The sequence below is a fragment of the Oncorhynchus kisutch genome, linkage group LG13, assembly GCF_002021735.2.
Source record: "Oncorhynchus kisutch isolate 150728-3 linkage group LG13, Okis_V2, whole genome shotgun sequence".
Lineage (NCBI taxonomy): Eukaryota > Metazoa > Chordata > Actinopteri > Salmoniformes > Salmonidae > Oncorhynchus > Oncorhynchus kisutch.
Window position 1 is genome coordinate 24,854,037 of NC_034186.2, and position 16,109 is coordinate 24,870,145.

General features: G+C 42.8%; 1 protein-coding gene across 4 annotated transcripts in view; it reads right to left on the minus strand.

Moving 5' to 3' along the window:
• The window catches only part of LOC109902719 (mast/stem cell growth factor receptor Kit), a 48,553-nt gene that overhangs the window by 20,495 nt on the left and 11,949 nt on the right, over nt 1-16,109 (minus strand). The window contains exons 3-12 of one of the 4 annotated variants that reach the window (XM_031785814.1): nt 15,402-15,686; nt 15,129-15,268; nt 14,573-14,741; nt 14,174-14,360; nt 8,177-8,292; nt 7,766-7,880; nt 5,805-5,989; nt 1,183-1,289; nt 805-931; nt 153-257 (exon numbers count right to left, since the gene is read on the minus strand). In XM_031785814.1, coding sequence (XP_031641674.1) covers nt 153-257; nt 805-931; nt 1,183-1,289; nt 5,805-5,989; nt 7,766-7,880; nt 8,177-8,292; nt 14,174-14,360; nt 14,573-14,741; nt 15,129-15,268; nt 15,402-15,686 — 1,536 coding nt within the window. Of the gene's footprint in view, nt 1-152; nt 258-804; nt 932-1,182; nt 1,290-5,804; nt 5,990-7,765; nt 7,881-8,176; nt 8,293-14,173; nt 14,361-14,572; nt 14,769-15,128; nt 15,269-15,401; nt 15,687-16,109 lie in introns of all 4 variants that reach the window. The other 3 variants (XM_020499316.2, XM_031785817.1, XM_031785815.1) reach the window with 3 other exon arrangements.

The window sequence follows — 16,109 nt, forward strand, 5'->3', positions numbered from 1 at the left end:
AGCACCCATAGTTAGGGGCAGGGGTTCTCTCTGACAGTGTGACCTGACCAGGTCTGATCAGTCAGACACCTTAAAATACACACATCTATCACCAAAATGTGTCTCTTTTCATTGCTATATCAGCATTTTTACCATAATTTGTGATGTCTTACGTTTGAGCATTTTGACCGCCACTGTCATCACTGTATCAGCTTTGGACATTCCATAAGCAGTAGCCTCCACTACCTTCCCGAAGGCTCCGGAGCCCAGAGTTTTCCCTGCATGGAAACACAGACAGACAGACCGATGTTACTCCATCCTGTTCCTCTCCCACATCCTGTCTCCGCCACCTGTTACCAGGACATGCAGGATCCTGTTTGGGGTGGTTCGGATGAGAAAAAAAAAAATGTCAACAGAGCGTTTGCTTAGAGGGAGGGGTTGGTGTTCTTTATTAAAGAAAGCAGCTACATTAAATACATCATGCAGTTAGTGTATGCTCAGGGCTATTGTAAAAGTGTGACCAAATGGTGAGCAAATAGAGTGTAAATCCATAATTTTGAGACAGGCCCTGGGGATAAGGTATGATGTCACAACAAAGACACATTGCCTGGCTCCAAATAGCAAAACAAAATACACTTCATTTCAACACCTGCTGCTATCGATTGAAACACATAAAATAGACCTAGATAATATTAAAACAAATGTTATATCATACAGTTCTGGATTAGAGATGATACATACAGTAGTGTAAGATGTCTGGGGCATCCTCCCTGCTTGGTGATTACCATTGCTTTTTCTGAGTGTGATGATAGCAAAGGAACTCACCGAAACGCAGTTTGTCACGGGGGAACTCCCACTCGTGATCGTATGGGAGCTGGGTAGGGTCAATATACACGTAGTTGTTTCCGTGGATACCTTCAATGACTTTCCACTGGATCTGGTATTTGGGTTTCTGTGAGGCCAGCAGAGAGTTATATTTGGATAAGTACAGAGGACACCATTAAACTCACATTAATCGTGGTACTTCAGCATAGAGTTTATTGACCTCTGAGTTAATGCAAATGTATTTTTAAAGGTGAGCTACTGTAACTTATCTTTGCCTATGACTTACTGTGTGTAATTTTCAAAGTTTATACAGGTGTGTAACCATTTGTAGAAGTTTGGGTAGTTACCTGAGTAGAAGTAGTGAGTTTGGGTAGTTACCTGCAGGTACTTGTAGAAGAGCACTATGAGGATGAGGATGAGGAGGGCGGAGGCTGACACTATGCCAATCAGCAGAGGTGTGAAGAGCTCATGGGGAACTGTTCTCTCTGCAGGGACACACCAGAGAGAGACATACAGTATTAGTGTAACGTTAGATATATAACAGATAGATAGATATCAGTGTAACGTTGGAGATAGATACAGTGAGGCAAAAAAGTATTTAGTCAGCCACCAATTGTGCAAATTCTCCCACTTAAAAAAATGAGAGGTACACTTCAACTATGACAGACAAAATGAGAAAAGAAATCCAGAAAATCACATTGTAGGATTTTTTATGAATTTATTTGCAAATTATGGTGGAAAATAAGTATTTGGTCAATAACAAAAGTTTCTCAATACTTTGTTATATACCCTTTGTTGGCAATGACAGAGCTCAAACGTTTTCTGTTAAGTCTTCACAAGGTTTTCACACACTGTTGCTGGTATTTTGGCCCATTCTTCCAAGCAGATCTCCTCTAGAGCAGTGATGTTTTGGGGCTGTTGCTGGGCAACACTTTCAACTCCCTCCAAAGATTTTCTATGGGGTTGAGATCTGGAGACTGGCTAGGCCACTCCAGGACCTTGAAATGCTTCTTACGAAGCCACTCCTTCGTTGCCCGGGCGGTGTGTTTGGGATCATTGTCATGCTGAAAGACCCAGCCACGTTTCATCTTCTCAATGCCCTTGCTGATGGAAGGAGGTTTTCACTCAAAATCTCACGATACATGGCCCCATCCATTCTTTCCTTTACACGGCTCAGTCGTCCTGGTCCCTTTGCAGAAAAACTGCCCCAAAGCATGATGTTTCCACCCCCATGCGTCACAGTAGGTATGGTGTTCCTTTGGATGCAACTCAGCATTCTTTGTCCTCCAAACACGACGAGTTGAGTTTTTACCAAAAAGTTATATTTTGGTTTCATCTGACCATATGACATTCTTCCAATCTTCTTCTGGATCATCCAAATGCTCTCTAGCAAACTTCAGACGGGCCTGGACATGTACTGGCTTAAGCAGGGGGACACGTCTGGCACTGCAGGATTTGAGTCCCTGGCGGCGTAGTGTGTTACTGATGGTAGGCTTTGTTACTTTGGTCCAAGCTCTCTGCAGGTCATTCACTAGGTCCCCCCGTGTGGTTCTGGGATTTTTGCTCACCGTTCTTGTGATCATTTTGACCCCACGGAGTGAGATCTTGCGTGGAGCCCCAGATCGAGGGAGATTATCAGTGGTCTTGTATGTCTTCCATTTCATAATAATTGCTCCCATAGTTGATTTCTTCAAACCAAGCTGCTTACCTATTGCAGATTCAGTCTTCCCAGCCTGGTGCATGTCTACAATTTTGTTTCTTTGACAGCTCTTTGGTCTTGGCCATAGTGGAGTTTGGAGTGTGACTGTTTGAGGTTGTGGACAGGTGTCTTTTATACTGATAACAAGTTAAAACAGGTGCCATTAATACAGGTAACGAGTGGAGGACAGAGGAGCCTCTTAAAGAAGAAGTTACAGGTCTGTGAGAGCCAGAAATCTTGCTTGTTTGTAGGTGACCAAATAATTATTTTCCACCATAATTTGCAAATAAATACATTAAAAATCTACAATGTGATTTTCTAGTCTGTCATAGTTGAAGTGTACCAATGATGAAAATTACAGGCCTCTCTCATCTTTTTAAGTGGGAGAACTTGCACAATTGGTGGCTGACTAAATACTTTTTTGCCCCACTGTATATAACAGACTTAGATAAAAGAGAAAGATATCAGTGAGGAACACTGATAGACAGAAATCAGTTTTAATGTTAGGCAACATATTAGCCTTTAGCACTGTGCAGTATCATATGTGCTACATTGTTGTCTTTCAGTGATCACTCAAAGGTGATCATATTACTTGAATCAAACTGTGTTTTCTGTATTTTGTATACTATTTATTACCCAATTCCTTAATTCCCATTCTAGTTGTGCAGCATGCAGGAATGCTGTGCAGCATGATGTGGTGGTGCTGCTGCTGTTGTTGTTATGTATATCTGTATAATGAGTCTTCTGTTCCTTTGTGTAGCGGTTTGTGATGTGTTATTGTTTTGCTAGCTCTGTACACTGGGGTGTAATAAGCTCTTTAGCCATAAGAGGCTTTCTCTCCATTTCAAATCATCTGAGAATGCAGAGTATGCAGGAACTAATCCTCTGTAAACCTGTTAGTGGCTTTGAAAGCTCTCCCTCCATCCCTATTTTATTCCCCTACAACTCCCTGGGTCCATGGAGGGCTGCGTCCAAAATTCCCACAGTATCTAAACACTGCACGTCTCCACGCGTCTGTCCTGCTCTGCAGAGAGGAGCGCTAAAGCCTGGGCACATGCTCCTCCAGGTCTGTCCTGCTCTGCACAGAGGAGCGCTAAAGCCTGGGCACATGCTCGTCCAGGTCTGTCCTGCTCTGCACAGAGGAGCGCTAAAGCCTGGGCACATGCTCCTCCAGGTCTGTCCTGCTCTGCAGAGAGGAGCGCTAAAGCCTGGGCACATGCTCCTCCAGGTCTGTCCTGCACTGCAGAGAGGAGCGCTAAAGCCTGGGCACATGCTCCTCCAGGTCTGTCCTGCTCTGCACAGAGGAGCGCTAAAGCCTGGGCACATGCTCCTCCAGGTCTGTCCTGCTCTGCAGAGAGGAGCGCTAAAGCCTGGGCACATGCTCCCCCAGGTCTGTCATGCTCTGCAGAGAGGAGCGCTAAAGCCTGGGCACATGCTCCCCCAGGTCTGTCATGCTCTGCAGAGAGGAGCCTGCCTGGCTTTTTATTTATTTAACCTGTATTTAACTAGGCAAGTCAGTTAAGGAAAAAATATGATTTACAATGACGGCTTACCCCGGCCAAACCTGGACAACAGTGGGCCAATTGTGCGTCGCCGTATGGGACTCCCAATCACAGACAGATGTGATACCGGCTGGACTTGAACCATGGACTGTAGAGACGCCTCTTGCACTGAGATGCAGTGCCTTAGACCTCTGCGCCACTCAGGAGCACAGCTACACACACACCTCGTCCATAATGCCCACCCACATGCCCACTGTGTCCAGGCAGCTACCCCTCCTCCTCTACACCATACCAATCTTATCTTCATACCCACGCCAAGACAACTCTCACTCTTGCTTCATCTGCCGTCATACTCCACTAGCACATCCCACAGTATATAAACAGGATGTTCTAGATAGCTGGATTTGTGGTCCAAAAGTACTCTATCCCCTACCACTGATGACCATTTATGCCAGGAAGTGATGATACATTATCACAAATCACCCACGTTTGTGGTATGTCGCTCTGCCTATGTTTACATAAGTGACTCCAGGCCTATATGAGTGTTTAATCTTGAACCTCTATCAATGGGTAAGATCTATGTCAAAATCCAAGTCATTCGTAAACATTTAGATGAACCAAATTGAGAAATGGTTTGGGTGAGTGTTGATGATGTGTATAACTTAAACGACCTTGATCCACATAAAGAGAAACAGCTGTAACTCTGCACCTCAGGTTAGACATAATGGGAGAAGGAATGAGCTGTCTGACTGAAATGTTCTTGGTGACCTGTACAAATTACAGATGGAAAGTAATGTAGTTCATGTAATGTAGTACTGCATTAACAACATTCATTTATGAATAATTCATATTAAGTATTGTCTATAAAATATATATAATGAGAGAGGCCTGAATGGGATAGACAGTCTGTAGGGGAACAACCAAACAGACACCTTCCAGTCACTGTGTCCTCTCTAGGTTTGTTGACACTGTACTTAATTATAATCCCAAGGTAGGGATATCCTAGGGATTAACACCAAACACATCAATTAAAAACACATGGACAGGCTAGCTGACACCAGGACCACATAAACACCCCCAAGCCCCCCGCCAATAACTCCTGACTCTTGTGTATACTGCTTGTGTATTTGTATTTATTATGGATCCACATTAGCAGCTGCCAAAGCAGCAGCTACTATTTCTGGGGTCCAGAAAAATTAAGGCAGATTATACAATTTTATAAACATTACATTCACAGATTTCACAACACACTGTGTGTGTGTGAGTGAGTGAGTAGGGGGGTTACTTTAGTACTCTAGGAACCTTATGGCAGGTTTATGTAGAGTAGAGTCCTCTTTAGGCCAACAGTTGTGAGGTACACAAATAGTCCATTGTTCACATTCACAAAACACAGCTATCGGCTAGTAAGGAAGACGTCGGTTTATGAATGTATATCTGGGCCAATATGAAAAATACTGAATGCTAATAAGTTCCTGGGAATGGGTCCAGAGAGATAAGTTGTCTGAGCCGGTAGATTCCGGAGAGTGAGGTGTCTGTGTTTTTCTCATAGAGTCTGCAAAGTGCTCTGCTCAAGGTGAGACAAGGCAAGGCTATGCAAAATTCACCTCTTAAAAACCGGTTGTGCGTGCATGTGTTTTGAAAGTGTTTATCCAGGAATAATTGCTGACACACACAGTCACGCACACACATAGCAGGATGATGAGCTTCAATCCTACCACAGAGTTACAGACAGCACCTTTCCAGTAACTGTATGTGTGTGTGTATGTGTATGTGAGTGTGTGTGTGTCACCACAACTCACCACTGATAGAGAACAGTGTGAAGTCCTGCTCTCCCTCCACGGTGGCCACACACTCCAGCGTGTGGAATCTTCCTGTGGTAATGTTCAGCCTGCTCTCCACCTCAGTCTTCCCAAAGGAAGGACTCAACAACGTCACTGTGACAATGTCCTGCTCCTCCTGAGTGGCGTTCATCTGGTGGGAGCACCTGAGGGGGACAATGGGACAAACTGTCTACCAAACTAGTGTGACTGAATTTGGATGTTGTTTTCAGTAGCTTTGAGTCCATTGTTTCATGTGGCACTAAACACAGCAGTTATTATTGTAAAACGGATGAATGTACTGTTATGTACTGAGTATACAAACGGGAGACTAAGGGTTCACATTAGATCATGGACATTTAAAAGTGAGGAAATTTTGATTGAAATGCAGGTAATTTAGAGTCAACCATCCCCTCTTTCCCCAATTATGTTCACCATAAGTGCCCTTCAAAACAACAGCCAGGTACAGAGAGTCTTTGGACAGCACTGGGGCATGACGCATATGAACATACATTGGTCTTCAATCAATGTTCCCAGATAAAAACATCACTGTCCCAGGCTAAATCAATCCATCCCCAACCATGCCAGTCTTCCAGCGCAAACTAAAGGAACCCATACGATCCTCCACATCAGCTAAAACAACATCACCTCAGAGGTACACAAAGTCCACAGAGTGAAAACATGTGTTATCCAATATCATCAAGTTACATTATGATGAGAGCTATAATGTTGAAAGGGAAAAGGCTGGGGATTAGTCTGTTGTTTGAAGTAGAGCACAATGATTGGAAGAAGTAGAGAGTGCCCCAAGCAAGGCTCCACATTTCACAGCACCGTACCAAGAACAGCAGCTGTTTTCCACATACTGACAGGCCAAGTCACACTTAAAGAACATCTCAGAGCTTCTTCAGTGTGCGTGTGTACAGTATGTGTGTGCGGTGTGTGTGTGTTAATAGTCTAATAAATAACATGAGCTGGAGCACATTCAGAGAACATTATTTAGTGTGGAGCTGCTGACTAACGGCAAATAAACTGCAAGCCATCAAAAAATAAATGAGAGCCGCACACTCTATAAAAATATATAAACTCACAGTTTACTGGGTATAAATTACTGGGAGTTTATATATAGAGAGTGTGAGACTATTTATTTGTGTACCAATAAAGTTGGATGTGTGGGCCAATAAAGGCTGATTATAAATATTGAGGCATTCTAAAGACATTTCATACCATCACCTAGTACCTTAAGTATACAAAAAAATCAAATACACATGGCAAGGGTAACTATAAGCATGTTTGTTTGAGTTGGACAGCTCTAAGTTGAATTGATCCTAATTGAAAGTGATTGGATAATGATTAGCCAATCGCCTCTGACTCATTGCCAGTGTTTCCTGGGATTGGTGTTGCCATCATCATTATAAATAACTTCTGAGAACATACTGTCCAATCCCCAAATCATAACGTTAATCTCATTCCAAGCCAACAAACCAATCACAAATCACCTCTCCAAACCTTGATCAGTTCAGTCCACCAACAAATAACATCTGTCCAATTCCACTTCTGCTTATTCTCTGGGAAGGTCAAGACAAATAGACCATTTTGAAACCCTCTCACTAAGGTCTTCTCAAATCAAATCAAATTTTAATGGTTGCATTCACATATTTAACAGATATTATTGTGTAACAAAATGGTTGTGTTCCTAGCTCCAACAGTGCAGTATTATCTAACAATACACACAAATCTACAAAGTAAAATAATGGAATTAAGATATATAGAAATATTATGAAGAGCAACTTCGGAGGAAGTAGATAACGGGCTTCATAGCCAAAATCCTGAAATATCCCTTTAAGTCATTACAGTTGAATTTCTAAATTCCCTCGATCTATCAAAACAGACCAATCATAGCATATCATTGGGAGTATGTGTGTGTGTTACCCCAGTGATCTCACCTCATATAAGGCTGTTCACAGTAGTACCAGGTGATCTGTGGGGCAGGGTATCCCTCAGCTACACATCGCACCTGTCCATCAACTGGGCCATCATGAGATACAATCTCTGGTTTACCTGAGCACAAACATGTTAGTGTTGATGCCAGGTGGGTATATATAGCATATAAATCAACCGTGATGCTCTGGATTACTGCAGTTTTGATGGTTGGGGGAGGGGGGCGAAAGAGGTGTTGGGCTTTAACACATACGCCAAATGGTCTGTGAAAATCTGGTCATAAATGCCATATCATGTTAATGATCAATTGCATCATATTGACAGTATGCAGAAGTGAAGTCTCAGACTGCACATTTCCCAATATAATGTATGTGTGGCTCCAGGGCACCTTAAGATAATATAATGTCATGACTTACTGATAACGTAGACGGTAAATGACTGATTGATTGTTGCATCACCATTGGAGGCATAAAAGGTGTAGACCCCACTCTCTGACATTTTCAAACGCACCAGCCTGAGCTCACTGTTGTACCTGGTGATTAAATCAACCACAGAAATTTAAAAAACAACTGGTGTTATTGCAGCTGATTTATTTAAGTAAACCACCTCATGATTAACACAGTACCAGGTTTGGTTCAGCAACTGCCCAATGACTCTTTACCACCAGAAAGCCGGTTATTTCCCCACAGTTTAACTGCACAGTATTACAGCACACACAAAAAGCCCAGAAGCACTAATGAATTTTTACTGAATTTCTCAGGCAGCTCTGGAGTGTGGTAAAGCATTGCCAGGGAAAGGCTGGCTGTTGCATAAAAGTGTAATCATCTCTCAATTACCCAGGGCCAGTTAGGAACCAAAGGTGTTACATTTCAGTGAGAGGGTGTAATGAACATATTCATCATGTGGTAGGCCCAGGGCAAGGAGAGTGTGTTGTTTTGTATTTGTGTGTGGACGTGTTTAACTATACTTTTTTGTTGTTGTGTGTGTGTGTGTGTGTGTGTGTGTGTGTGTGTGTGTGTGTGTGTGTGTGTGTGTGTGTGTGTGTGTGTGTGTGTTTATCTATACTTGTTGGGACCCGAAGTCACCACTATGATAGTAAACTAACGAAAATTTGATCAACTGGGGACATTTTGTTGGTCCCTACAATGTCGAATGCTATTTCTAGGGGGTTTAGTGCTAAGGTTAGAATTAGTGTTAGAATTAGGTTAAGTGCTAGGGTTAGGTTTAGGGTATAGGTTAGGGAAAATAGGATTTTGAATGGGACTGAATTGTATGTGCCCACAAGGTTAGCTGTTAAAGACTCTCTCTGTGTGTGTGTGTGTGTGTGTGTGTGTGTGTGTGTGTGTGTGTGTGTGTGTGTGTGTGTGTGTGTGTGTGTGTGTGTGTGTGTGTGTGTGTGTGTGTGTGTGTGTGTGTGTGTGTGTGTGTGTGTGTGTGTGTCAGGGTTTCCATTAGCCAGTAATTGCCGGATTTTGGCAGATTTTTAAATGTTTTATTCCGTCCAATTCTCCGGGGTTGCCCTGCGGCTGAGGAGGGAGAGAAAGCAAGAGATGAACCTTAGCCTAGCCTAATGTTGATTGCGAAGATGGAGGCCTTTTTCATTGAGTAAAACAAAAGTTAGAGAGTACGCCTATAGTGAAAAGTCTTCAAGGCAGGGCTCCAGACTGTGACTATTTAGTTGCATTTTGTGACCCTTTGACTAGGTTGTGCAAGTAAAAAAAATGGATTGGTTGCGTGCGGGCTGCACATGAATTCAGCTCACTAAAAACATATTCTTTAGGAGGTTAAAAACATGATTAGCTCAAACAGTGAAGTTCATTATCCTCATGATTCCTGTCATGAAAGTGTGTGCCTGCCTGTCCCTGTAGCTGTTTCGCTGGGGCCTGTTTCTGTGTCCAGCGAGCCATTCTATCTCTCTCTCCTTTCCTGGGGGGAAAAAAATGCTCTGGGAGAAAGAAAAGTGTTCTGTTTGTATAACTTTTGAATATCCAGTTGCTGGGAAAACACAGCTATTCTATTGTCACAGATGGAGAGAAGATGTTCTCAGCTTTCTGTAGGTATACTTTTTATTTCTCAACTCTTCAATTATAAGCTCAATAGCAACTATTTTTACAGATATGGAGCTAGCGAAATGTGCATTGGCCATTGGGAGTACATAGGCCTCATTGGACATTTTTTGGGACATTAATTGTACTGTTAAATGAATACATGGCTACTATGAGTGGGTATTATCTTTAGAGTTAGTGATATCGCTTATGTATTTTGATTTTCCACTTACTCAGGTGGTGAATTAGCCCCAAATAAATCAGCCTATGATATTAGAGCACATAAGGATGCAAGCAACAAAAATCTGAAAATTCTGGAGCTCTATTTGAAAAGTAAAATATAACAAGAATTGCATCATTGTCTACCCACAATGCATGACATATCACTGGATTAGGTTTCACATTAAAATATTTTGAATCCCAACATCACAAGATAATTATACAACTTATTTCTTCAATAAGTTCAAATCCCCGAGCTGACAAGGTACAAATCTGTCGTTCTGCCCCTGAACAGGCAGTTAATCCACTGTTCCTAGGCCGTCATTGAAAATAAGAATTTGTTCTTAACTGACTTGGCTAGTTAAATAAAAGGTAAAAAAACAATTTAAAAAATACCATCTCAGTCGTCTATTACACTGTGAATGACTTTATAAGATGATAGGCCTACTATTTTTTTTCTATTGTGTGATGGCACCATTTTTGGGGGGTAAAACCAAATCATGGGCTGGTGCCACCAGGGGAAAATGTTCATCTGGAGCCCTGCTACAAGGGTAAAGTCCTCCGTATGGAAAAGTTTTAATGTTGTAATGAACAAAGATGAGAAGAATGTTGGTGCAGCCAAATGTAGGCTACTGTGCAACACACTCGTCAGGTAGGAAGACATTTTTCATTCATTTATATTGTTGTATTTATAATAATTTGTTTTATCATTATTGTTATTATTAAAATATGCAAAATAAAATATGCAAAATGTGTTTTATTTCATTCTTTTGAGACATTTTCATTGGCTAAATTAAGTTTGATCTGTCTTTTTAATTGTGTGCTCCGTATTTTGTTTAAGATGGGTTATAAGTAGGCATGTTGTAAAATAAATCTCATTAACCTATTGCTGTCATTTGTTGGGTAAGGTAGGAACTAGCCTTTCTTGGTAATTGCTCCAATATAGCCTGTTCAAAACTTTTGTGAAGGTTTAAACCAGTTTGTAAGTGCATAGTTTAATTTTGTTGAGCCAGTTTCTTTGGCCAAAATAAGTTCCAACTATAATGTTGTGTTTACCGCAATATAATTGATCCTGTTTGTATTTTCCCAAAAAACAATGGCTTGACTTGCTTTTGACATTACCCTAATAAAATGTAGAAACGTTTGTGAAGATTTGGTGTGGTGTGGCTAATAGCCTATTCTTTTTATTGATTTTTTTAATTTAAACGTTTATTTAACTAGGCAAGTCAGTTAATAACACATTCTTATTTACAATGACGTCCTACCAAAAGGCAAAAAGGCCTCCTGTGGGGACGGGTGCTGGGATTAAAAATTTAAAAGAAATCAAATATAAATATAGAACAAAACACACATCACGACGAGAGACAACACAACACTACATAAAGAGAGACCTAAGACAACAACATAGCAAGGCAGCAACACATGACAACACAGCATGGTAACAACACAACATAACAACAACATGGTAGCAACACAACATGGTAGCAGCACAAAACATGGTACAAACATTACTGGGCACAGACAACAGCACAAAGGGCAAGGTAGAGACAACACTACATCACACAAAGCAGTCACAACTGTCAGTAAGTGTCCATGATTGAGTCTTTGAATGAAGAGATTGAGATAAAACTGTCCAGTTTGAGTGTTTTTAGCAGCTCGTTCCAGTCGCTAGCTGCAGCGAACTGAAAAAAGGAGCGACCCATGGATGTGTGCTTTGGGGAATTAAACAGAGTGTGACTGGCAGAACGGGTGTTGTATGTGGAGGATGAGGGTTGCAGTAGATATCTCAGATAGGGGGGAGTGAGGCCTAAGAGGGTTTTATAAATAAGCATCAACCAGTGGGTCTTGCGACGGGTATACAGAGATGACCAGTTTACAGAGGAGTATAGAGTGCAGTGATGTGTCCTATAAGGAGCATCAGTGGCAAATCTGATGACCGAATGGTAAAGAATATCTAGCCACTCGAGAGCACCCTTACCTGCCGATCTATAAATTACGTCTCCGTAATCTAGCATGGGTAAGGTGGTCATCTGAATCAGGGTTAGTTTGACAGCTGTGGTGACAGAGGAGCGATTACGATAGAGGAAACCATGTCTAGATTTAACCTTAGCCTGCAGCTTTGATATGTGCTGAGAGAAGGACAGTGTACCATCTAGACATATTCCCTAGTACTTGTATGAGGTGACTACCTCAAGCTCTAAACCCTCAGACGTAGTAATCCCACCGGTGGAGAGAGGGGCATTCTTCTTACCAAACCACAACCTTTGTTTTGGAGGTGTTCAGAACAAGGTTAATGGCAGAGAAAGCTTGTTGGACACTAAGAAAGCTTTGTTGTAGAGCATTTAGCACAAAATCCGGGGAGCCGCCATCTGAGTATAAGACTGTATCATCTACATATAAATGGATGAGAGAGGTTCCTACTGCCTGAGCTATGCTGTTGATGTAAATTGAGAAGAGCGTGGGGCCTAGGATCGAGCCTTGGGGTACTCCTTTGGTGACAAGCAGTGGCTGAGACAGCAGATTTTCTGAATTTATACACTGTACTCTTTGAGAGACGTAGTTAGTAAACCAGGCCAAAGACACCATATACTGAAGGTCTATGATATGAAGGCAGTGCACACTGGTGCTCCAAATCACTGACAACTGAATGAGGTGAGGAAGAATGTTTTAGGGCTACCAGAATGACTCCTATAATATAAAAATATGATGCTCATCTTTCAAAAAAATATAAAAATTGACAATTTACGAATTAGCCTCTTTCTGTACGCTTATATCTGTATAACAGACACAGAAACCTATCAGACAAGTATTAATTCATTTATGTCAGTGTTGTAGCATGCCACAGGCATATCTCTATCTCTCTGAGGCTAGGCCTAAACCTCTCTTCCTTTATATTATTACATCAATAGGCCTAACCAGCAAACAGGGGACATCCAGATGATATTCTGCAACATTCCTACTATGTTATCCCACTAACGTTCTGAGAAGATTCTAAGAACGTCAATTGATGGTACCAAGGGAATGTTCTCTGGGGGACCTTCGTCTAGTTCCCTGTAAGTTCACATGACGTCATTGAGGACCATGTCAGGACCTTTTTAGGACATTCTCAGGACTTTCATCTTACTAGTCCTCTGGAAATCGTGTAATAGTCCCAATAGAATGTTCTTTGGGGGACCTTTGTTTAGTTTCCTTGAAGTTCCCAGGATGTCATTGAGGACCATATCAGGAACATGGCAGGAACTTTTTAGGACATTCATTTTACTCGTCCTTAGGATGTCACGTGATGGTCCCAATGAAACGTTCTCAGGTTTGTTCCGGAGAGGTTTTTAGGACGTTGAGTCATGGTCCCCTGAAGGTTTTTTCTAGTTCCCGGTTGGTCCCAGGGACATTCACGGGGATGTTTTTAGGACATTATTGGGATGTTGAGTCATGGTCCCCTGGAGGCTTTGTCTAGTTACCGGTTGGTCCCGCGGACATCCCCAGGACATTCTTGGGACGTTGTGTGAAGGTCCCCTGAACATTCTTGGGGGATTGTGTCATGGTCACCTGGAGCTTCTTGTCAGGTGATGGTCCCAGTTGTCTCAGTGTATTTTTATTATATATAATTTTTGGGGGTATTTTACCTTCTTTTTCTCACCAATTTCAATCTTGTCTCATCACTGCAACTCCCCAACAGGCTCGGGAGGCAAAGGTCGAGTCATGTGTCCTCCAAAACATGACCCGCGAAACCACGCTTCTTAACACCCGTCACTTAACCCAGAAGCCAGTCGCACCAATGAGGAAACATTGTTCAACTGACGCCCGAGCTCAGCCTGTTTGTTACCGGTTGGTCCCGGGGACATCCCCAGGATGTTCTTGGAACGTTGTGTTAAGTTCCCTTGAACATTATTGGGGAATTGCGTCATTGTCCCCTGGAGATTCTTGTCAGATGATGATCTCAGTTGTCTCGGGAGGCCAATATCTGTCATTTATTGATGGCACTGGCTGCGTGGGTGGATGGCCTAATGGGATACGCACCCAATGCATATGGATGACAGGTCAATTTCTTTCATGTCTGATAAATTCAATCTTACCGGTCACTTGTCCGGCGCCAAATTATCCTAATGGAAACCCTGGTGGATGAGTGTGTGTGTTTGCGTGTGTGTGTACCTGTGTCGGTGGTTCTGTTTGGTGATGACATGATCAGAGGTGTTCCTCAGCTGCTGGCCTGAGAAGCTCCAGGAGAAGGTATGCGGTTTGGGATAGGCCTCCATGTCCACATGCAGGGACAGACTCTCCCCAGCACGCACACGCACAGAACTGTTATCTGACGGTGCCAGGTTGATGAAACCTCTATCTGGAAGACATACAACAACCCACAGGTAAGACACATTGACAGTCACCCACATGAAAATACCTTTGACTCTTCTTAACAAAACCACTCCATTTCCACTTGTGTTTTCAAATGAGTGTTGCGATAGTTTCACGTTAAGGAAATGCATAATACAACCCATTCAAATGGAGAATTTCAATATAGATCAGAAGTGCACTGCAATGCCATATACTCACCATAGACGTCCAGCCAGATTGACTCAGAGCTGATCCCCTTCTCATTCTGACCCTCACATCGATATCTCCCAGAATCCTGTGTCCCGACAGAGTTGACTTGGAGTGTAGCGCTGCGTACGTGTGTGATGGGCTCAGTCAGGATGCGTGAGCCATTCTTCACTGCCGGTTGCTGTGGATACGAAGCCCACACGGCATCCTGTCAATCAACACCCAGAGATCTATAGAGATTAACCCTGTCTGGTCTGGGCTGCATTCCTTCCCTCCCCGGGCAGGGGGACAGGAGGGCTTACCTCACGCACATACATGCACACACCTCAGGACCCTGAGACTCGGTAAACACACACACAGCCAACTGAACATCACACTCATTTCTCAAGATACTGATTTTTCAGACTTGGAGCATTTTGGAGTCTCTAGCAATTATAAAAAAGACATTTAACTTTTGCTCTATTTCAATAAAAATCTATTTTCCAATCAGTCTATTGGAGAGCTGTCCTATAGGTATCCCTCCAGCCTCCCTGGCAAACCCCTCAGAGAGAGGCAAAAGGGTTCTCACCGTGCCCGGCGGAGCTGCCCACTTCAGCTTGATGTCTCCATTGACGTTGGTGGTGCTGCAGGTCAGGGTGAGATTCTGGCCCCGCGTCAGGACCACCCTCTTGGGCCCACGCAACTCAATCACAGGGGGCACATCTGGGACTGAGTAAAACATATGAGAATATCAAATAAACTATGTCACGGATACAGTACTTCACATCCCAGAACACAAACACAGGAGTGATTGTATTAGTGCCTACATGCACAGATGCACGCACAGTTAATGCTATTTTACCTGGTCGCACATTCAGATCATAGCTGTGTGATTTAACGAGGGCACCGCTCAGTCTGCCAGTGCAGATGTAACAGCCCTCAAAGGCCTTCTTAGTGTCATAGATAACCATGCCCCGCTCCAGGCTGGCAGCATAGTGGAGACCATTAGGGAGGGCACCGCCATGGCATGGCTCCAGGCGCAGGTTGACCACTCTCGGGTCGGTTGCTAGGCAGGGGATGGAGGCACTGTCGCCCACACGAGTCAGGATACTGAACACAATGGTCTTTCTAAAGACATTATCAGGATCTGCCAAAAAAAATACTTTAAATCAACAGTGTGGTATGAAAACAGCCTCAGGTATATAGAACAATGTCCAGAGTACATGTGCTGTATGTATAGTACTGAGAGAAGAGATTAGGAGAGTGCTAATTATGTTATTCAAACATGGGGACAGATCCAGTTTGATCTTTAGCCAATAATCAATCAATTAGTGACACACATACACTGTAGGCACTTTCCAAGATATAAGCAGTTTTTTTATTTTTAAATATAACCTTTATTTAACTAGGCAAGTTAGTTAAGAACAAATTCTTATTTACAATTCTTATTTACAATTGGGCCGCCCTATGGGACTCCCAATCATGGCTGGATGTGATACAGCCTGGATACAAACCAGGGACTGTAGTGATGCCTCTTGCACTGAGGCATCTTGCACTGAGACGCAGTGCC